Consider the following 24,724-nt stretch of genomic DNA (forward strand, 5'->3'; position numbering starts at 1 on the left):
GAGAGTCATTTGCCTTGGGAGCGCCAGTGTCTTGGCCCTGCCCTGACTGCTTTGTTATATACCAACCTCTCTGGCTTAATTATATGGAAAAAGATTTATTTTCCAGAAAGTCAACCTGATCCTCAACATGTATTAAATGTGTTCAAAAAATGAATTTATAGTACAACACATTCTAAAATCACATGTCCTCGATAGAAAACTCAATACTGAATTCCAAACATCACCTGGAAGCAACCTCAGGACCATTTTCTAGGAGCAAATTAATGAATAAATAAATAAATGAAAATTTATGTCACGTTGAAATTATAAGCTTTTATTAAAATGTAAAGTATTTTTGCATGTGTTCTGTATGCTTCATATATTACTAATTATACTGCATTTCTGTGACTTCTCAAGACTTTGTGCTGTTCTGATTGTTTGGGCAACTGGTCTGTATGAGTAGAACAATGCAGCGGTAGCCATACATGTGTGTACAGGGGCAATTCTACTCTCATCACTGCGATAAGGTGGTCTACCCTATATCACTCTTCTCACCTCCCGTGCTTACCTTTTTGTGTTCATACGGGGTGCAAAGGATCCATATCACTGGTGCGGAAATTCCAGGTTTTAGGGTACTGGCAGACAGAAAAATGTGTGCCCATGTTTAAAATTGCTTTACTGCAGGCAACTAATCTCCCTGAAATGTTTTTTCACGGGCAATAAAGTAAATTGCAGATGGGAAAACATATGCAACACTTTGTTTTCTGAAGTAGCCCAAAGTTGCTTTCAAACATACCTATGACTACGTATCGGTGGATACAAAACGCGTCAGGGAATTGACACTTTTAAAAAGTTGAAAATAAAAATTTAATTTTGATTCAACGGGTGAAGGGAGTGCTCGTCAAACATTTTCTACTGATCGCAACTTCAGAAAACAAAGCATTTTTTTCCAAAAAAGGTGGCAACCCTAGGTATAGGTGGCCCCAGAAGGCCCTATTTAATGAGCATTTTAAATATATACTGGTAATACAGGACAACCTCTAGATATGTTGGTGGCCCTAAAATTAATTTGCTGTGGGGCCCATCAACATCTAGTTACGCCACTGGCAGGTCAGACTGTGTATGGCTATCCATAATAAACGCACAAAATAAGATTGCACATTTATTGCTTTATAGCATTAGTTACAATGTCACTGTTACAGTTTCACTGGAAAATTGCAACCCACTCATCAGTGCCAGTCTCTCCACTTTGTCAGCAACTTAAAAGTCAAAGGTTCCAATCTCTGCCATTTTGTAAACTAAAAGAACACGGTACCGATACAATGTGCTTAATTATTACACATTGCATCAAATAAATGTAATTACGTAGTACTAATTCTATATAATTATACATTAACGGTCGTATATATTTCTAATTGTACTGCCAATATAACTTCGGTTGGTTATTGTTACGCATGGTCACAGTTAACGTGAAAAATTAAGCAACCTTTGTGGTCTAGCCCATAAGCATCTGGTTACACTTGCCTTTTATTCAGCCCCCGCCCATTGATTAGACTTTCATATGGTGCCTATCGATTAGGAGGCGGAACAAAGTCTCATTGCTCAGCTAACTTTAGACTGACCCGCCTTTGTGGGTTGTGCCGAAATTGAGGGTTGGAGCATGTGCAGTGAACAGCTAGAAGGAAGGGCCGCCATTGCTGTACCCAGTGTGACAGCGGTAGAGAAGCTTGGCATGGGACTACCGTGTGAAGACTGATCTTAACGCCCACGACATACAGTGAATGGGGAGATAAGATTGCGAGCGTACAGACTTGGGCCTAACCTGTAGTAGCTGGAGACACGGATACTGACTGAATGCGAATCGGTTTTGGGCAGTTTGGATAAAAACGGCTGTGAGTGCATACTACGGACGGTCAGTAATTGAAAGAGGAGCCAGAAGCGCTAAGAAGGACTTTACAGTTAGTTAACGCTATTGGGGACAAGGAGAGACGTGTTGCAGGAGGGTGTCTGTAACTGGACCGAGAAGCCAGTGGGTTAAACTGTTTGGTGATTGTGGCGGCCGTTTTACAAAGTAGCTATATTTGGAGTTGAGAAGAGGGTCACAGTTGTTCGGGCTGGGGTAAAAGGCAGTGCAGAGGGGTAACTGCCCCAGGGGTGGTAGTTTGGGGGGCAGGTTCCATTTGATGGATCCTCGGATCGCCTGGTTCCAGCCAGAGCAGCTAGGCCCCTCCAATAGCCTGTGGATGCAAATCTGGGAAACTACGCAAGGTTTGAGGAACCTCTACTTTAACCATACTAGTCCGGCCTCCCCCACACATAGCGGATCTTCCAGCAGCTCCTCGGTCAGCGAGGCCAACACCATGAACAGGGACAGCGAAGCAGTTCAGAACAACCAGTCCTTGGGGGAGCAGAGAGATTACATCCCACTTGAGACCACCAATAATAACAACCAACTGCTCAGCCAGAGCCCTGGGGTGTTGGGGAAAGGACATGACCATATTAACAGGAATAAGAGGAAACGGGATAACAAGGCAAGTACATTCGGGCTCAACTGCCTTCTTCAGGGTTCTGCTGGGAGCAGCGTGGTGGGACTGTTCAGCGGGACTCCGTGGAAAACCCGAACATATAGCGAAGAGGTTATAGGGTGAGTATATAAAAAATAGTCTGGGTTCTTCTTTACGCTGAAATGTTGTACTTAAACTGACCGCTTTTTTACTTCTGTACTTTTGGAGGAGAAGTAGTTTTGCGAAGTGATCCGCCTTTGATGTGGGCCAGGGTACGGATGAAAGAGACCCTGGTTTGACACTGGAAAAATGATTGTGACCCTAGACAAATCACTTAAACTCCTAGTGTTCCAGGATACCACGTGTGCCTATCATGTCTGCCTTGATTGATGTTAAAGCACTATCTCAATAATTCCCCTTATCGTCCACTTCTCTCTGCATTCCCAAAAACGGCTACTGAGGGGAGGCTATTGTTCAAAAGCTAAACAGTTTTTTTTTTTTTTTTTTTTTTTTTTTTAATTCACTTTTTTACTTTGAATTAAAGGGGACCTTTTACCTAAAGAAATAATTCCAAGCATTATTTTTTTGGTGTAAGTCAAACAAAATAAACTTTGCTTATGTTATATAAATTTAAATATTGTTTATTTTAGTCTTGGAACTCACGATCACGGCAAGCAGGCAGCAGACAGCAGACATTTTGTGAAAAATTTCATTATGGCATGCTTTGTCGCATGCCAAAAATCTTATTCATGCAACAGAATGTGGCACCTGATGCCCATACACTGGGTACACAATTAGGTGGAGTGAAGGGAGGGGAAATGTGGGAAGTGCAGTGAAAACTAGCAAGTGCAGAATGGAAAGTGAAAGTAATTGCCCACCTGCCTCTATGCTTAAAGGTGGCCATAGACACACAGATAATATCGTACGAAACGAATTTTCGTCCGATATTCGTTGCGTGTATGGTGGAAAAAGAGCCGACCGATATCGGCAGAAGACTTGGATATCGGTCGGCTCGTCGATCGGGCTGGACGGAAAATTTTGATCGGGTGCCTTTGAAGGGACCCAAACATCGCCCATTGTTAGTGCTGAATCGTCAGATACAGGTAGAATTCTATTGTTTCTTCCCGTATATCTACCTGTATATCTGCCGATTGAGCTCTACACGTGTGTACTGAAACGAACGATCTTTCTTGGAAAGATCTTTTCCAAGAAAGATCGTAATTGTTACGTCTATGGCCACCTTAAGGCATAGAGGAGGGGCCGACAAAATATGACTAACAGCTGAGATTTTTAAACACGTTTATAACTTTATGGGTGTGTTGATAAAAAAAAAAAAATACTTTTATTATACAGATTTTTATGTCTGGATGTCTTAAATGTTATAAATTACAGATCTCCATTAATGACACATTTTTGAAAATGATTTTTTTTTTTGATTTTGAAGTGAAAATCAGTCAGTATTAATGCAGTGTTTAGCTTGAATTAATTCAATTGTTGTGCTATTCATTCTTTATCTTTCTTAAAATAAAGTTCAGCCTTTTAAAGGACATGTAAAGTTGAATTCACTGGTGGTGCAAAAATCTTAGGCATCCCCCAGGTTTTTCCTTGGGCCGCTGCTTAGGAGTAAGCTGCACAGGCACATGGAAAAATTCTGCACTGTACCAGGTTTACTCTATTGCGCATGCACAAATTGGAATTTCCCGAGGAATGCCAGGGAAATCTGTGTAAAGGTAAGTAATGCTGGCACAGAATTAAACACAGACTGGTGTAGTTCTCTCCAATAGGTTATTTTATTTCTCGAAAACTGGATACAAAAAAATAAGGGTGGGAGGTGGAGTTAATGTGTTTTGCCCCATGCCCACATTGCTGGTACTAGTATTGAACAAGTCCCTCCTTACCTCCTATTTTGATCAGAATTTGTATGTAATATATATGTTTAATGTGTGCTCTCTTCTGTACTGCCTCATTTAGAGGCATAATTAAAATACAGCAGACCCCCGGGTGAGAGTGGGTTACAGCCATGGTGTCTGCTATATAGTGCCACACTGTTCCTGCCATTGCCATGCACTTCTTCCTGTTTGCCCCAAACTTGTAAACTAGTGCAATTGCACACGAATGGGGGCATTATTGCAAATGAGAGTGCTGGTCATATCAGGTAGTGAGGAGGGCATGAGCGAAACATGTTACAATACTTTTTTCTAAAGACAATATAACCTCTTTCAGCCTATTATACACGCCATTATTTATTTATTTTTTAATCCCCTTTTCTCCCATTCACTAAGCAGATATTTTCAGTAAATATGTTGTACAGGTCTTACTCAGACTATATCATTGTTGCTTCAAATTTCCCAAAGTCCACTATTATGTTTCTTTCTAATTTCGCTCAGCTCTTCTTAAATAATAATTTGAAAGCTTTTACCTATAATCTATTACCCTGCTGCCAAAGGGGATGCAGGAAGTAAATGCTGATATCATCTGCTGTATGATACAGGGAGCTTTTCTAAACAGAATACTTAAATGTTGAGACAGAAAAAATTGGAAATTCAATGTACCCAAAAAGTAGAGCTTATTGTAGTCTATCATTGTTCATTACAGTTTCTGTTGTCTCTCAAATACCTTAAACTAAGTCTTTTCAAATACATTTGATGCATTTTATTTCTTGTATAAACATAGGTAATTTAATTCCATTTTATCCTTCTTTTTTGTGCCAATGTGTTTATTTTATATTAGCCTGCCCTCCTTTTGGGGGATACCATTTATAAAAAGAAATTATGTTTTCATTAAGCAGGCCACAGTAGATCTGCTGTGTGGCCAAAAATTTGGAGATTATCATGTGTAAATTCAGTACAGCATGCTTTGGTTGCCAGGCCAAGAGAACTGTCCCTAGGCAAATATCCCATTAAGTGGTTGCCTCTTCCTATTTCTTACACTTCAATTTGCCTAGCATTAATTTTTTTTTTAGAGGTGGCACTTTGCTAAGTGAGCACATATGTTGTGCATGCTGTGACCAATTGCCCATAATTTATAATCTACATTCACATTATCCACGTACAAGCGGCTTTAGGTGCAAGTGCAACTAGTTTTACGCAGTCACCTCCCCTAAGCAACATGTATAAGGAACTGTCACATTGCTGACCCCTTAGTCCCATGATTGGAGTGGCACCAAACAGCAGATATGTGGCTACATTGTTTTGACTTCCTGATCCATGCAACACATTAGCAAAAACACAACACAGTTTACAAAATATAAATTGTTAAATCTCTTTTGCACACTTCAACAAATTTGTAAATGCACACACGGACACTTTTTTTTTTTCCCCTTTCATCCTTTCATCTTTGTTTTTTTGCAAAGGGTCAAGTATACCAGTTATCAAACAATTTGTTTACTTGCATGTTTATTGCATTTTTGGTTATTTTACAAGTTTTATGGCTAAACAATTTGGGGACAAAATGCTATAACTGGACAGTGTGGCTAACTGACCAGGCATTTTGAAAACTGATTATCCTATCTGATTCACTTTTTTTATATTGGTAGATTTAATAAATTTGAGGGAAAATGCAATACGTGAAATCATGCCCACAGAGCTTATTTTAGCTATTGCTGTATATTTATTTTTACAAAACAAAGTATTAAAGATTTGTACTCTGGGGTGAAAATACATTCATTCATTTTAATGTTTTGAATTTTTTTTTTTTACAAATATATAATTTTTTTGGGAGCGACTCACTATTATGGGACTTTTTGACCCTGAAATGTAAAGTGTGTTTATATCTGGTGCTGTGAAAAATCATTTTTATTCTGCTATTTGCTTTTAAATTCCTAGTTGGGAAAACTCCATAAAGCTATTCATATTTGGGTATTTGGAAAATTGTTATTCTGTATTATATAAGTGTTTGATATATTAATCCGTATTGTAAAAAAATAGGAAAATATTTTGTGGGTGTTTAGCATGTCATCTTTAAGAAGTGGAATTTCAGGCAGATTTAAAAAGCCATTGGATCAATTTCGTAGGTAAACTGAACTATAACACCAGGAAATGCCCTAGTACATTTTTTACATGTTGTGCTCTTGCACTAAGTAGCCGCATAATGTGTGAAGAATCAAGTAACAGTGAAAATTGTTAATTTCTGTAAATGTGTATATTGTAATATTTTATCCCTTAGACTGTATTTTTTATGTTCCATTAAACGTATACAGACCCGAGTATACATATTTTGCTAAATTAAAGGGGTTGTTGACCTTTTGTGATAACTTTTAGTGTGATGTAAAGCGTGATATTCTGAGACAATTTGCAATTGGTTTTCACTTATTATTTAAGGTTTTTAAGTTATATACCTTTTTATTCCATAGCTCTTCGATTTGCATTTTAAGCAATCTGGTTGCTATTGTCCAGATTACCATAGCAACCGTGCACTGATTTGAATAAGAGGCTGGAATATGAATAGGAGAGGCCTGAATAGAAATACGAGTAATAGAAGTCAGCAATAACAATACATTTGTAGCCATACAGAGCAGTTGCTTTTGAGAAGGGGTTCAGCGATGCCCATTTGAAAGATGGAAAGAGTCAGAAGGCAAATACTTCAAAAAGTATAAAACAGAAATAATGAAGGCCAATTGAAAAGTTGCTTAGAAAATGGCCTTTTTACAACATACTAAAAGCTAATTAAAACGAGAATAACCCCTTTAATAGCGTTAAGCATATGTCCTTTTAGCAGTATGGTAAAAATCTGTATTTTTGAATGGGTAAAAGAATTATTGTGGCACTGCACATGTACTAAACTCGGGCCAGGGTTTTTGCTTATTTTTTTGCTTATGGTTAAGTGGAGTAGGGGATTAATTAAAAATCTCTGCATTTACTTGAATATATATGAAATGGGGTGTGTATGTGTGTGCAACACCACCTGAAGTTGGCCCAATTACCTTCTATATAAATTGTGTGATAATGCTTTTACACTGCGGCACAGATGGGTAGGAGAGTTATGTACAGGTATTTGGTTCAGCACATTAGCTCAGCAGGAGTATGTATATTCACTATGTGGCTTTCCTCATTCACTCCAAAAACGTAGTTAATGAGTTGAATGAAGACAAAAGTCTTTATACCATAGTAGAGGAAAGAAATGAAAAACGTGCATATGAATTTTTACACCTGCCAACTCAGCTGCTGAAAACAGATCCCCCTCTGACAATGTTAGGTTGTCTTACGGCACATAATACACAAAGACCCCCAGAGAACCATATATTTTTAGAAAATACACATTGTGACGAACCCAACAAGGGAAAAGACTCCTTTCTATACCAAACTGCAAAGCTATGCTAAAAATACATAAGGAACAATAATGCAGGGATAATGCATTAAAACCATGAAAATTGTGCAAATCAATTAAACCCGCAAAACACATAACGGTCCAGGAGGTCCATGCCTGCAGAGTCTTGCGCCTAGAAACTTGCTACCTAGTATTTTCTATGCCTGGGACACCACAAAGTAAGAGCAGGCAGTGTAACCACGACTGTTGTCTTGTATATTATCTTGTCCTATTCTTATACAAGAGGCTATCCTATCCTAAAAAAACACAAATTATCGGCCCCATGGATTTAAGTAAGCAAAGGTAGTGGAAGTGAAGACATTCTGGACTAAATTATCTAAAAAAAACGCTGAAAATTAGTGACAAGGTTAAAACCTAATTCAAGAGTATTGAAACACCTCTCTTGAATTGGTTTTAACTTGTCACTTATTTTCAGCGTTTTTTTAGATAATTCATTCCGGAATTGGTTCCAGAGTGTTGGTGTTGTTACCACCTATTGCTCAAACCATATCCTCTTCACTTCCACTACCTTTGCTTACTTAAATCCATGCTGCAGATGATTTGTGTTTTATTGATTTTCATGGTACATAAAATGGGTAGTGAGTTTTTTTTTTTTTGTAAGATGGAAGCATCTACCTTACTAATTAATTGTACCTATTGGATTATTGTACATTCTAACCATGGAACATCTCCTAAACGCGATAAGAAATAACAACTAACCCTTCTTAGCCCAAAAATAGGTCAAGGCTGTGGCTTTCGCAGATGACCTCTGCATAAATGGTGATTTCTTAAATCACCATTTATGTCCATACTTTCTGTGACAAGAGCTCTGATAATGCTGGAATCTGCAGGCCTGAAGGGGTGGGGCCGGGAGGTCACCTGGGCAGGAAGCTGTTTGCTCAGAGAGGTCAGGAGGAAGCGGGAGTGTCTGCTGGGGAGGAAGTTGCCGAAAAGAATTTGCTGCAGTGTGGGCTGCACAACAGTGTTGGATAAGCTGTCAAGTCCCCTCCATTTGGACTGTGATTCCTCAGAGCTGCACCCCATGTTATGTTACATAGTTACATAGTTACATAGTTAACTTGGGTTGGAAAAAGACAAAGTCCATCAAGTTCAACCCCTCCAAATGAAAACGGCCTATGACACCTGGTATTTCCAGGCGGTCTCCCATCCAGGTACTAACCAGGCCAAACCCTGTATCGCTTTTGAGATCAGGCACTTTCAGGGTGGTGTGGCCATGTTCCTGGACCATTGAACTATAATCCTGTTATACAAAAGTGCAGCTGGGATACTCACACTGACTTTCCCTCTTGCTGGACTGTCTGAAAGAGACTGGAGGTGAATCTTATGTGAGACTGTTGCCTGGGGCCAGGTGCTGTCTGAAGGGACTAGGCCACAAATATACACTGAAATGTGCTCCTGTTGAGCAGTTGTTCCCTACCAGATGCATAAAGGGATTGCGCGTTATTAAAGTTTCCTTGTACTGTTACCTTCATGTGTGCTTCTTATGTGCCCATAAAAAAGTCCCGTGCTCTGGGACTTCACAAACTGGCAGTGGTCGGATAACACGCTGGGCACCATGCGCAGGCAGGAATTGGAAGAGTTAACCCTTGCTATGCTAAGAAAGTGGTGTCGCAACCTTCCCTGAAGGGAAGAAAAATAAATCATTGCTTTACTATTACCACTCCTACCTTCAGATGCAGAGACTGTTACATCTGAGGGTGCAGTTGCTGGGGGCCCCGAAATGGCCCAGGGGCCACCCACTTATCCTACCCGGGATCTGGTTGGACAGGTGTTTAAACAAAGGCTGGAGTTATTCAGTGATGAGTTTACCGTTGCAGAAAAGATGGAGCTGATGAAGATGGTACAGGAGGAGTTAGCACGTGAAAGTTCTGACTTCGGGGAGCAAGGCAAGCTATCGGTGTCTTCTGTGGAGAGTCGGGCCAGAGACATTCTTAAGTTAGCCACGGCTTTCCCTACCTTTCAAGAAGGGCAGAACATTTGAGATTATGTGCAGGGCCCACAACATCACGGAAGGGGATTGTCTGGCAAACTAACAGGAAGGGCCAGCGCCACATTTCGGGCCTTGTCCGATGAACAAAGACTGGACTATGAGAAGATTAAGCAAGTCTTTTCTGCGACTTTCCTCCCCAGCAGACGCTCCCACTTCCTCCTGACCTCTCTGAGCAAACAGCTTCCTGCCCATGTGACCTTCAGGCCTGCAGCTTCCAGCATTATCAGAGCTCTTGTCACACCTCCACTATTCGCAGAGCTAAAAAATTGGGAAATACAGTAATTTTAAGATACCTCAAAATCAGAAGCAATGTATGTATCTTTATCCCAAGAGGAATGTCAACAAAATCCCTTAAGTACCTGGAAATACAAATCCCATGAGACTTGAGTCTAACTATACCCTTGAATAATAATACATTTTCCAAATAACTCAAACAGGACCACATAAAATGGGGTACATTAAAATTAACATGGTAGAATTAATGAAATGGTCATATTGCCAGAACACCTATACTAATTTTCAAACCATTCCACAACAACCATCAGCACAAACATTTAAGAAAATTAATAGAGCTCTGCTACAATTTGTCTGGGAAAAGAAACCCTCAAGATTAAAACAGCATATTTTATTCACGCATAAGAGAAAAGGAGGTCTAGGAGTCCCAGATTTGCAGTCCTATTCCCAGGCCGCAATCTGACAACGCATAATAGACTGCTTCCATAACAAAAATCATGAACTAAGGATTCAAATTGAACAAAGCCAAATACAACAGCCCGTAACAGCCCTATACTTGTTGAAAGCATCAGATAGACTTAATAAACACTCATTACCCCTAACTTAACCTTATCAATCTGGGATAAGATATTATCAACATACCCACTCTCACTAAGACCTGGACCGTTAATTCCTTGTTGGGAACCCTTTCCACCAGGAATATTAAACAAGGGCTTTCGCCACAAACGAAAGCAGGAAACATTCCCCTTTATTTTAGTAAAAACACCTACTGGAATATCCCCATTGAATACCATAGTAGGTGAGAAGGCAGTTTTCTTCCCTTACAAATCTATGTACCAACACATCCTGAGAAAAATAAACTACTGACGGACACAACAACTTTTGATGATTTGTGTCTAACTAAGGAACCCCCAAGACATAATAATATTTCACAAATCTACAATATAATTCAGAGCCTTAAACAGTTACACCTTCCAGGATTTACTGAAAAATGGGCAGAATACCTCACACGTAGAATAACAGGAAGAGTTAAGCTTTAAGCTGACACATACTATGGCAACTGCTTGTACGATACAAGAAACCAATAATAAAATTCTCTCGCGTTGGTATAGGTGCCCATCCTTATTACACAAGATCTTTCCTACTGGTACCTTTCCATCATTATACAAACAAGCACTAATCACTCCTATCCTCAAAAAACCTTCCCTTGATCCCAGCTTTCCCACTAACTATCGACCGGTCTTCCTTTTCCATTTGCATCCAAATTACTAGAAAGGCTTGTTTACAAACGCCTGATCCAGCATCTCACTCACAACTCCCTCCTCGACCCCTTGCAATCTGGCTTCCGCCCATCACACACGACTGAAACTGCACTCACCAAAGTAACCAATGATCTTCTATTGGCAAAGTCTAAAGGTCATTATTCCATTCTAATCCTTCTAGATCTCTCTGCAGCCTTTGACACAGTTGACCACACACTCCTCCTTGACATTCTACACTCAGCTGGCATTCGGGACACTGCTCTTTCATGGTTTACATCTTATCTGTCTGACCGTTCCTTTAGGGTAAGGCCAGACGAGGAGATTCGGGGAGATTTTGTCGCCTGGCGACTTATCGCCACGTCTTTTGCGCGACTATCTCCCTGAACTGCCTCAGCGTTTTTTCCCCATAGGCTCGAATGAAAAGTCGCCTGCGCTAATGCACACGCGGCGATGCGTTTTCAATAGTCGCCCAAAGTTGCCTCACTGAGGCAACTTTGGGCGACTATTGAAAACGCATCGCCGCGCAGGCGATTTTGTGCTGTAGCCTATGGGGAAAAGACGCTGAGGCAGTTCAGGGAGATAGTCGCGCAAAAGACGTGGCGATAAGTCGCCAGGCGACAAAATCTCCCCGAATCTCCTCGTCTGGCCTTACCCTTAAAGTTTCCTTCTCTAACTCTACTTCTACTACTTTCCCACTCTCTGTTGGAGTTCCTCAAGGCTCTGTTCTTGGCCCCCTGCTGTTCTCGCTCTATACAACTTCACTAGGAAAACTTATTCAGTCATTTGGACTTCAGTATCACCTTTATGCTGATGACACCCAACTCTACTTGTCTACTCCTGATCTTTCTAATTCTGTCCTTTCCCAAGTCACAGACTGTCTCTCTGCTGTCTCCTCCTGGATGTCACAGCGCCACCTGAAACTGAACCTTTCTAAAACGGAACTCATTATATTTCCTCCAAGAACTTCCCCTGTCCCTCAGATATCACTCACCGTAAACAACACCACCTTTCATTCCACCACACAGGCACGCTGCCTAGGAGTTATCTTAGACTCACATCTGTCTTTTTCACCACACATTCAAACACTTGCAAAATCTTGCCGTATTCAACTGCGCAACATTGCTCGAATACGACCCTATCTCAGTTCAGAATCAACCAAAACACTGATTCAGTCTCTCATCATCTCCCGCCTTGATTACTGCAACTTACTCCTCACAGGTATTCCAACAAGTCACCTTTCACAACTCCAATCTGTTCTAAATGCGGCCGCTAGACTCATTCATGTAGCTCGCCGCTCAACATCAGCTGCTCCCATATGCATGTCCCTTCACTGGCTCCCAATCTCTTCTAGAATCAAATTCAAATTACTTACACTCACATTCAAGGCCCTTAATAATGAAACCCCTCCCTATATTTCATCTCTAATCTCCAAATACACTCCTTCACGAAACCTACGCTCTACTTCTGATCTTCGCCTCACTTCTCCTCTGATCACTTCTGCCCATTCTTGTCTACAAGACTTCTCTCGGGCTTCTGCTTTTTCTCTGGAACTCTCTGCCACAAGCTGTCAGACTTTCTCCTTCTTTCCAAACTTTCAAGCGCTCCTTAAAGACCCATCTGTTTAAAGAGGCTTATTCGATGTACCTTAATCATTGCTGTATCAAAAATGACAAAATGTTTATATAATCCTAATGTCTCAATTGTACCCTAACCTTTAGTTTGTAAACTCTAATCTCTAGGTCCTTCTAACCCTATTGTACTCTGTAATCCTTGTTTGTTATCCACCATTTATTCCCTGTTTGCTATAACTGCAGTAAAGCACTGCGTATCTTGACAGCGCTATATAAATAAATGATGATGATTTCCTAATACGTGTTGGAGGTGTAACTTACAGAGAGTGTGACATGGTCCACATATGGTGGGAGTGTAACATAATACAAGGATCCTGGACAGAAATATTAAAATACACATCCCAAGTAATAGCCTTAGACTTATCTCAAGAACCTGCTTTGGCCTTTTTGTCAATATCCCCACCTCGCATTACCATTACGAAAAGAGCATTATTAGCTTTTGCCTTAGCAGTAGCCTGGACAGTAATACCCAGACACTGGAAAGAACCATACACCACCTGTTAGTGATAAGTCACAGAACTTAACTCTATTATGCGCATGGAAGAATTGTTATCCTACTCTAATAATCAAGTTTGGGCTGTAGGGACAATAGCCTTTTTCTGGGACCTGCAGCTTTTAACCTACACTGTTCACTTGTTTCTGTCCGTAAAATATATTTGCCACTGTTTTTTGTTATTTGTTTTTGACTATATAAATTGTCTGCTATATATCCATTTGGGTGTCACTGTATGCCACATAGTTTGGTAAATCTATGCATCTTGCTTATAAACTGTTCAGTAGACCCCTTAAGTTCATATTTAGGATGTCTTATGCTAAAACTGGTACGTTACAAAATGTGAAGCATAGAATGGTTTGTGAATACTATGATGCTTTGCGACTATTTTCAGAAATTTCATAAAAAACTTGCGTTTAGAATACTTTGTAGTTTGCAGTAGAAAGATGCACTTACCCTTTTTGGATTTGTCAGAATGTGTTCTTTTGGAAAATGTTTTTTAGGGTCGGTCTTTTGGCACATAATACGCCTCCTGGGTGCTTATATTACAGCAGCTAGTGTCAGATGTAAAAAAGCTCTATTTTCATTTGGGGGTCTCTGTATGCCACATAGTTTGGTAAACCTATGAACAATGGGCATCAGTGTTCAGTAGACCCCTGATGTTTATATTTAGCTGCTCTTGTGGTTCTCTTTCCTCTTTCTTTCCTTAATTTACATATGCAAAGTAGGGTTCAGGATTCAGCTGAATCTTAAAATAGTGGATCCAGTGCATCCCTGCTTATAGGGTTAAAAAGCGGTTCCTCTGCTTCCCCGCCCAGAAGTGCTGCAGAATGTAGATTCTACGTTCTGTGGCACTTAAAGGGTTAAGGCAAACATACAGGTAACAGAAAATCTTAACTTTTTTTTTTTTTTCTCCGTGCCTTTCAGTGCTCAGCACCGTATAAATGGTGGGGTCTTTCGTGCATCCAAAACAGATCATAATTTGTCCTCATATTTTTTGGCGCAAGCCTCTGAAGATAAATTTTTTTTCTTCCAAAAACTATCCAAATAAGCTGTCCCAGCAGTTTTGCTTTGAGCTTAGATTTATGTAAAGGCTTTGTTTAATTATTTTCATTATTTCATTTGCTTGCTTATACCCATTTATTAGTGTGCTTAGACTTTAATATGCCAATCACGAGGTAACTATGGAATACTATACTACCTAGAACATGGAGACAGCATTGTGACAGCACACAAACATTTCTCTGGGAAAGTAATTTGAGTCTGGGTGTAGAATATTGTTAAACGGTCATACCTAAAACTGTGTTCATGACTCTATTTTTGGTATTCTGGTGACTGGATAGTTTATTGTTTGTGAATACTATGATAAATTCAATCCAGTCACTTAAAGGACAATAAAAGGTTCACATCAATCTTTTACATTGTAACATGATTTTCAAACAGTGTTAGCGGTTCCCTAACTTTGCTTCCCTTTTCTCTGAACTCTCCAGTCTGCAAAGGCTCTCAAGTACAGTGACATCACTGCATTCCTAGCATTCCATGCCCCCACTGCCTCGGGCAGTATCAAGCTTAGTTCTCACTAGGAGCATGCTCTTTCTAGTTGCTTTTTTTCCCCCTTCTTGAGTGTTGTGTGCGGTTAAGTAGAAGGGACTTTATCGCATGCGCAAAGTGACTACAAGTCGAACTGCTAGAAGAGTTATTTATGAGGTACCAATAAAAACCTAGCAATTGGCAACACTATCAGGAGGACTCACATTCCAGCAAACAATGTGACGAAAGCTATCTGACTGTTTACAGCTTTCAAATGTGAGTCACTGACTCAATTTAAAAAACAAATGCTCTGAAAGACTACAAATGTATTATGTTGGTTTGAAAAACCAACATACGGTACTGTTCTTTGAATTCAGCTTATTCTTCTATTCTTCTTCTTTTTATTCTTAGTTCCCCCCATTTTCTAAATGCTTCTCCTCCTACAGTTCTCCTTTAACTTGAAGACATGAGCTACAACAAACCATTGTTGTGTGTGTATATATATGTGTGTGTGTTGGTATATTCACATACAGATATGAGATCTAGGTTCAAGTCCTAAGACTTGGGATTTTTACATAATGTTGGAGCACTGTACCTTGCCACTGATATAAAAAAAACAACACCAAATAGTTTCCCTTTAATGGCAGAAAAATAGTGAAAATGTAATACGTTAATTTCATGGTATACCTTCTAATGAAAAATCAAATGGAAATTTCAGTTTACTGAAAAGATTAAGTTACAAATTTGTGATTTAAATGGAAAACATGGCAGAGCAGGATTTCTGAGCTTTCAAGCTAATATATGTATCCTTGAATGAATTCACTACTTTTTATCTCGAATGATTTCAGGCATCCAATGTAGATTGCTATGTTGTTTTACAAATGATTTCTATAATGCAAGAAGCATTTTAGCTCTGAATAATATAGTCCAAATGGGTGGTTCACCTTTTTATTTTTTTTTTTATTTTTTTTTTTTATAGTTTTTAAATTATCAGTCTCTTTACAGCTTTCAAATGTGAGTCACTGACAAATGCTCTCGAAGACTACAAATGTATTATGTTGGTTTGAAAAACCAACATACTGTTCTTTGACCAGCTCATTCTTCTATTCTTTTTCTTCCCCCCCCATTTTCTAAATGCTTCTCCTCCTACAGTTTTATTGGTACGACACCCACACTCTCCACACTTCTTCGTCCTATAGCAGAACAGGTTGTTTGTGCTTTTGTAAGCCATCCCGCCTCTCTCTTCGTCCCAATTTTTCCATTGACTTTGTCAGGGAAGGTTTTCAAACTGCTGCCACTTTTGCAGCACTAACCAAACTTGAACATCATAGTCATGGGGCCAACCCAAATGAAAAGGTGGAAGGAGCCAACAACAGCCAATCAAATTTGCTATTTTTTGGACAGACATAATATCAAAGGCTATTGTGATACTAAGCTCTATAGTTAGTATAGGTATGGGTAGATAGAATTTGATTAAAAGTGGGGAGGGGTGTATGTATGGATGCTGGGTTTTCATTTGGAGCGGTTGAACTTGATGGACTTTGTCTTTCTTCAACCCAATTTAACTATGTAACTATGTAATATTAAAATAAACAACACCTTTTCAACTTTCCTATGACTCTCCTGCCTGGTGGTGCAGATGTCCCGAGTGCAAGTAGAATATTTGGAGAGAGTTGCACAGACACCATGTTTGTTGTAGGTGGGAAGCTTAACGTTTCGGGGAGGAACCCTCCTGAGGAACGGAGTGTGTACCCCCCCTCAAAAAAAAACGTTGATGCACAGGTGGTTACAATAAAAGGAGTAAGCTCCCCACCTGAAACAAACATGGTGTCTGTATGACTCTCCAAATATTCTGCTTGCTAAATTTAAATTGCTGCCACTCTTACAGCCTTGAGGCTACACTGCCCAAACTTGAATCACATAATCATGCGCTCAACCTGAATGAAAATCTGACATTTGTTGGATACTCAAAAGTGGGTGAAACTACAAACAGCCAATCAGATTTCACCCATTCATTTTCAATAGGGAATTGAACCCGCTGCCTTCTCTCAGTATTAATGCCAGGTCACTGGTGGACTGCAGGTCAAGGTTGGTAAAAGTGGATGGAGCCACCAACAGCCAATCCAATTTCATCCATTTAATTTCATCGTTTTACTTTTAAACCACTGCCAACAGCCAGCCACAGTTTTCATTGATTTCAGTGGAGAAATTTTATCTTCTGCCATTCTCGCATGTTTTGGGGCAAATTTATTAAAGCTCGTTGTATTTAACCCAAAAAATTGAGGTTTTTTTTAGTGTATTTCAGACAAAACTAAAATTTTCAGGTTAAAAATAAAAAAAAAATGTTAAATTTATCGGGGGTTAAACAAATAAATATTATTTTTTAATTTAACATTCTAGTTTTCTTTCTTCACGAGGAAACTTTGGAAAACCAAAGCGATCCGAGTGCCGGCGAGAAGGCATTTCGGGATAATCTCCCTCGAATCGCTATGTGTGCCACCACCCTAAAGCTGCCCATATGCTGCAATATCCGCTTGGAGCGGTCACTAAATTAGCAAATCTAAGCCTCAATAGGCTACCCACATGCTGGGCCAAATTGGAATGATCCAATTGATAGTAAAGTGTCCGTAACAGAATGAGTATACGTATGCAATTTATACTTCTTTATATATTCTAGAAAAGCTTTGTAGATTCTGAAACCAAAATATTGGTACAAGTAATTTGTGCGTTTCCTTTGGCTCCTTGCCCCCCGGAAAATTTTCTGTGGACACTCAATGGGGAATTTAAACCTGCTTAGTATTAACTCCAGGGTCCTCAAACTCTTCGCAGTTGGTCACTAGGGGGGCTGTAGTTTTAGGTTTGAAAAAGTGTGTGCAGACACCAACAGCCAATACGATTTCACCTATTACATTTTATAGGTTTAAATTTAAAATGCTGGCATTCTCATACTATTTATGCCAGGGTCCTGGATCTCTGCATAATTAGTTACTGGGTGACAATAATTCATGGTTTGAAAAAAGTGGATGAAGCCACCAGCAGCCAGTCAGATGTATCTAATTATAATGGGCAAATTTAAACTGCTCCCATTCTCACATGTTTAATGCCAGTGTCCCCAAACATCTCACAGTTGGTCACTGGGGGACTAAGGTTACATGTTATAAAAAAAAAAAAAAGTGTGAGGAACCACTAACAGCCAATCGGATTTTCTGCATTTGAATTTTGTTGTTTTAAATTTAAAATACTGTCAGTCTCCTATTATTTAGACCGGGGTCCCCAAACTTTGTTCACTGGGTGACTACAGTTTCAAGGGTAGAGAAAGGAGGCAGAGCACCAAAGCCAACCAGACAATTTCACCCATTTTCAATGGGGAAATATAAACTGCTGCCATTTTCACATATTTAATGCCCACACTTTGCAGTTTGTCAATGGGTGACTATGGATTCAAGTTAGTCACTGGGCAGCTGTGGTTTAAAGGGCACCTATCGCAGCCAAAATCAAACACATATTAACAATCTGACCAGTACAACATAAACAGGTTTAATCAAACTACATATATAGCAGGTTTTAAAAAATCCCTTACTTTGTCAAATGGGTTCTTTTACTGAGGGTGGCCATACTGAGACTATAACAGAGACTATAATATACACATTTCAGGAGCATGCTCAGATTGTAACACTGCTTTGAGTATTCTACCCAGAATGCCTTGTTTTAGTAAACTCCTCCACTAGACGTATCAGGAGATTTCCCTATCTTGTCCCCTGCTGGTGATGTTATTATGCAAATGAAGGCCACATACTAACTTCCAGCAGGTGGCAGCACTGCTGTACAGCAGCTAACAGAGGTTTGGCTGATTTGAAAATAGCTTAGAAGGGTTGATCAGCAACAAGGAATTTCAACTGAGCATGTGCGGAGATTTCAGAGCTGCAGTTGGCTAGAAAGATATAGGTAGGAGGAGCCAGTGAAATCCAAGATACCTGCCTCAGCTAGAACTGCAGTGGAGATAGGGGAGATCTTGCAGAAGGTATAGTGAGCTGATGATTTACATTATACAAACAATTCGAACTGTTTTAAAAATCGGATTTCTTGAACTTTCACATATATTACTTAGGAAATGATTTTAGTTATGATTGGTGCCCTTTACGGTTAGAAAAAGTGGGAGGAGCCACCAACAGCCAATCAGATTCCCCCATTAAACTTTATTGGGTTAAATATAAAATGCTGCCATTTTCATAGGTACCCAAACTTTTCATAGTTGTTCACCGGGGGACTGTAGTTTAAAAAAATAAATAAATAAAGTGGGAAGAGCCACCAACCGTCAATCAGAAGTCGCTCATTTAACTTGCTACCATTCTGAAACTATTAAAACCAAGGTCCCGAAAAATTGTACGCTGTTTTTTTGTTTTTGTTTTTTTTTTTTTTTACTATATGACTGTGGTCCAAGGTTAGAAAAACTGGATGGAGCCAATAGGGTTGCCCCCTGTCTGGTTTTGACCTAGACAGCTTGGTAATTTGAAGGGCTGCCGAGTTGAAACTGCCTCTAAGACTGACACTGCGATCGGCCAATCGACGTGTCATAGCCACGCCCCGACTTCATTGTCCGCCACCTCTGTGTCCTGGTTCCCACCCCTGCTTTGGGGTGTTTTTTTGTTTTTTTTGTTTTTGTGCAAAAAAAAACCCCAACTTTTAATGTATTTGTAAATGTTCAGCTGCTCGAGATGTGAACAATAATTTAATATAATAATGTAATATATTGTAATATAATGTAATGCTAAACTAAAAAGTTGTGGGAGGCAAAAGGGCAATTTACTTCTTTGGGTTTTTGGTTTTGTGCAAAAATAGATCTGTGCATATTTCCATGTACAGTCATATAAAAAAGTTTGGCAACCCCTTTCAGCCTGCAAAATAATTTACTCCACTTTCAACAAAAAAAAGATGTGATATGTCTTTCATTTCCCAGGAACATCTGAGTACTGGGGTGTTTTCTGAACAAAGATTTTTAGTGAAGCAGTATTCCAGTTTTATGAGATTAAAAAACTGGCTGTGCAAAAATGTGGATACCCTTGTAATTTTGCTAATTTGAATGCATTTAACTGCCCAATACTGATTACTGGCAACCCCAAATTGGTTGGATTAGCTCGTTAAGCCTTGAACTTCATAGGCAGCTGTGTCCAATCATGAGAAAAGGTATTTAAGGTGGCCAATTGCAAATTGTGCTTCTGTTTGACTCTCCTTTGACGAGTGACAGCGTGAGATCCTCAAAACAACTCTCAAAAGATCGGAAAACAAAGTTTGTTTAGTATCATAGTTTAGGGGAAGGCTACAAAAAGCTATCTCAGAGGTTTAAATACATTGTGGTTCCATATGTTATCCCACTCAGTGGGACGCTTGCCTTTATCTTTACTTTTTTCTTGTCCATTTCCTAATTTGCACTTTGTGTTAACCTAAAGCTGGCCATAGATGTTGAGATTTTTAAAAGATCAGATCCTGATCGTGAGACCACGATCTTCTCAGAACGATCGTACGATCGTACGAATCTACCATCAACTAAAAAGACCAATTTACCAGGAAAACAAAGGGGAGCTGCCTGCTTGGCCCTGCAAACATAGAGAGATTGCACTGGGACCGACAAAGATTTTTTGACCTGGCCGATCAATTTCCCGACAGATGTCGGCCGAAAAATCGTAAGATGTACGATCGTTCGAATACCACTAACCGCACGATAATTTCGAAGGATTGGTCGGGCTTCCCTAAAATCGGTCGTTCGGCAAGAAGAATCGTCGCGTCTATGGGGACCTTTACTCTATTCTGTCTTGGTCTAGTTTAAACTACCTGACCTGACTGAATCCAGACCCCTGGACTATTTAACAACCCACCCGAATTACTTTTATTATCTCTGCAAAGTTATCTCTGTCTATCTGTAACTTTCTAATTTATGCCCATAAACCCTTTTTCAGAAATGTAACAGTATATATGATGTGCCTTTCCAGCTTTCATATGTATTTTGCCTGACGAAGGGGCCTGTGTGCTCCAACAGCTTGCAATTGTTACTTATACTGTTAGCCAATAAAAGGTATAACCAAACTTTACATTTTTTTTTTTGCAATATAACTATGTTAAATTTACTCTTCCTGGCGAAAATAGAACTGGTGTTAAACCTTTTCCAGACTTACCATGGCTTTATAAATGTCCTTGTTAATTGTATGTGTTCAATAAATACAAAATATAAAAAATTTTTGTATTTAATTATTTCCACAGGCTTCATGAAGAGATAATTGACTTCTACAAGTACATGTCCCCTCGGCCCGAGGAGGAGAAGATGAGGATGGAAGTTGTAAACCGAATTGAAAATGTCATTAAGGAGCTGTGGCCCAATGCAGATGTGTGTATTTAATAGTGTTTTTTTAACCTGTATCTGCTTTCTCCCATTTTACGGTATGGGACCCGTTATCCAGAAACACTTCTATCGTTTATATAAATACGCTGCTGTGTAGCAATGGGGTCAGCCATTCAAAGGAGAAAAGGCTCAGGTTACACAGCAGATAAGCTGTCTGTCTGTTTAATGATGTTATCTGTTATCCATTCGTTAACCTGTACCATATAGCCGTTTTTCAATATCCGACATTTCTCAACAGCAGCTTGTTTATATGAACTATAGTAGTGTTTCTGAAGTAAACAGATCAGATTTAACAGTGCAGGGCAACACTATATGATATTTTCATTACTTTGAAACACTTACATTTTTTGGTGTTACTGTTCCTTTAAAAAACTATTTAAATCTTTAATATAACCAACAGATGGCGCTGTGTGATATTGCAGCCACTTATTCTTTCATATAACCACAGAGGGCGCACTGTTCTTTCATATAACCAACAGAGGGTGCTGTATGATATTGCAGTCACTGTTATTCTTTCATATAACCAACAGATGGCGCTGTGTGATATTGCAGCCACTGTTATTCTTTCATATAACCAACAGAGGGCACTGTGTGATATTGCAGTCTCTCCCAAGCGAACTGTTGGTATAGGAATGATTAAAAGTGACTGCAATCTCAGCTACTGCCCGCTGACCCGAGTATAAGCCGAGGTAGACTTTTTCAGCACATTTTGGATGCTGAAAAACTCGGCTTATACTCGAGTATATACGGTACTGCATTATTTTATTACAGTGCTCATAAATAATTCACTCTAAAGGTGGCCATACATACACCGTACGATTTTTGGTTGCGTGTATGGTGGAAGGCGATATTACCAGTATCAGAAAGACTTGGATATTGGTCAATTGACCAAGGCGGATGGCTGCAGGAAATATTGTTATTGTAATGCTGCCACCTTAAAGTGAATGTACACCTTAAATATGAATGTACATTAAAAGTTACCTATAGGTAACTTGTTAGTTGAAGTTTCTAAACCTAACTGTTTTGCCAACCTGACTGTCCCATCTCAGCCTGTCAGTTAGAGATTCTAATGCTTACAGACTCCTGCTGCACAAATATGGCAGCCCCCTCATACAGGAACATGGGGCATCAGACAGGTAACGTGCAAATACTTGTTTATGGCAAAATTATAAGTTGCTTTCAAAGGCAATATTATGATAGATGTAAAAGCGTTTCATTTCTGCTGTCAGTATCACTTAAGGTCCTGCTTCCCATGTAACTTCCTATTTGTAAGCCTAAGATGCAAGCATTAGCATCATAACAGAAGCCTTTGCAGGCCTGTTGGGAGAGGACCACATCAACATGCCAATTTGGCCCTTACCCGATAGATATATGAACAGTTTGTAGTCAGATTGCTCCATGTTTCACTAGTTAGTAAGCTATGACAACCTAAATATAATTGCCAGGGATCCTTTGACCAGTTTGATGCCCAATATGCATTAGATTACTATCGATCATGAAAATAAAAAAATTGGGGGGGGGGGGGTGTAATGCAAATAAATTGACATTTATATAGTAATTTCTGAGAATCACCCATGAAAGCCTCCGTTGCTTGTGGGATGTCATGCAATCTGATCTCACCAGTGGCAAGAGTAAAGAGTTAATTGCCAGAAAACTTAGCTAACGCTTTTTGGCAGTTAGATCCTTTGCCGGTCAGAACGTAGGAGCTACAGGCTGAGTGTTAAAGGGATACTGTCATGGGAAAACATTTATTTATTTTTTCAAAATGTATCGATTAATAGTGCTGCTCCAACAAAATTCTACACTGATGAAATTGAGGAAACAGAAAAGAGCAAACAGATTTTATATTCAATTTTGAAATCTGCATGGGGCTAAACATAGTGTCAGTCTCCCAGCTGCCCCCAGTCATGTGACTGATAAACTTCAGTCTCTCTATACTGCTGTACTGCAAGTTGGAGTGATATCACACACACCCCCAGCAGTGTAACAACAGAACATTGGGAAGTATTTAGATAGCAGCTCCCTTACACAAAATAACAGCTGTCTGGTAGATCTTGGAGCAGCATTCAGTAGTAAAATCCAGGTCCCACTGCAACACATTCAGTTACATTAAGTAGGAGAAACAGCCTGCCAGAAAGCAGTTCTATCCTAAAGTGTTGGCTCTTTCTGAAAGCACATGACCAGGCAAAATGACCTGAGATGGCTGGCTACACACCAATATTACAACTTAATAAAATATACTTGCTGGTTAAGGAATTCAATTTTATATTGTAGATTAAATTATTTGCAGTGTAAACAATGTAATTTAAATAAAAAAATACATCCTAAAAATCATGACAGAATCCCCTGTAAGGTAGCTCATTCTAAGATCCCAGGAGGGCAAGGAAGTTCTTTACCTTATATAAAATAGGACCCTTTTTTGGAGACTGTGAGGAATAGCATGGGGCTTGAAGATATTTGGTTGACAACCCCATCTCCTCCAATCCAGAAAACTAGCCATTACAGATACTCCATATGTGCTGTTAAGATGAAAACAACTATTTTTATAATGAATTACATAATTTATTTCTTAAAATGTTATCTGACACTTTTTTATGTAATAGCATTTCTTAGTTTGAGGATAGATTTTTTTTTATATCCCTTCTTTTATCTATTTGTTTTAGGTGCAGATATTTGGAAGCTTTAAAACAGGACTTTACTTACCGACAAGGTAGGAATGTAAACCCATGATTTTAATGTTAGTGCTATAAATCTTAAAGAAGCCATACATAAACACATTTAATCTGCTGATTCTGACCCTTTAGGCCAATTCACAGTTTATTGTCCATGTATGGGACCTCAGACAGGCCCATACGACTGATAATGTCCAAAAATTGGGCAGGTTTGAATTTTTCCAGCGAATTGTTACTGCATTGCCTAGTAAATTCAGTCCTCTCTTTGACCACTCGTATATCGCTGTTGTAATCTATCTGATTAAAGCCCGATATTGTCTGCTTTAGGTGGGCGTATCTGGGAACAATCTTGTAGTGTATGGGCACTCTTTCTATTACAATTGTTGCTGTGCCATTAGTACAGGTATGGGTTTCCTTGTACATTTGTTTGGCATTTGGAATGTTTGTCAACATTCTACTTTACATTCATTAATATTGTTAGTTATTTCTAAATTGAACTTCTGTTGAAACCATTGTCTCTTATTACTCACTTCTTTGAGTTTCCTTATCAGTAGCTACCCCCTCCCCAGCCAAGACAAAAGTGTTTTTTCTTATTATTTATATCTTTAAAGGATAATTCAACCTGTGGGGCAAAAAACCTGTACCCCCCATCCCAGGTAGACCTCCCCCCGTGAAAATGCTCCATACTTACCCCTCAGTGCAGATTCTTC

The 24,724-nt window shown here is 39.4% G+C and overlaps 1 protein-coding gene across 4 annotated transcripts in view; it reads left to right on the forward strand.

Annotated features, from left to right (window-relative positions):
* The first annotated feature begins 1,584 nt into the window (after positions 1-1,584).
* tent4b.L (terminal nucleotidyltransferase 4B L homeolog) overlaps positions 1,585-24,724 on the forward strand; it is a 62,540-nt gene continuing 39,400 nt past the window's right edge. For all 4 annotated transcript variants that reach the window (XM_018257780.2, XM_018257782.2, XM_018257783.2 and 1 more), the window contains exons 1-3: positions 1,585-2,623; positions 21,204-21,327; positions 24,006-24,052. In XM_018257780.2, coding sequence (XP_018113269.1) covers positions 2,163-2,623; positions 21,204-21,327; positions 24,006-24,052 — 632 coding nt within the window. In that variant the 5' untranslated portion in view covers positions 1,585-2,162. The remainder of the gene's footprint in view (positions 2,624-21,203; positions 21,328-24,005; positions 24,053-24,724) is intronic.

Source organism: Xenopus laevis, chromosome 4L (genome assembly GCF_017654675.1).
Source record: "Xenopus laevis strain J_2021 chromosome 4L, Xenopus_laevis_v10.1, whole genome shotgun sequence".
Taxonomy (NCBI): Eukaryota; Metazoa; Chordata; class Amphibia; order Anura; family Pipidae; genus Xenopus; species Xenopus laevis.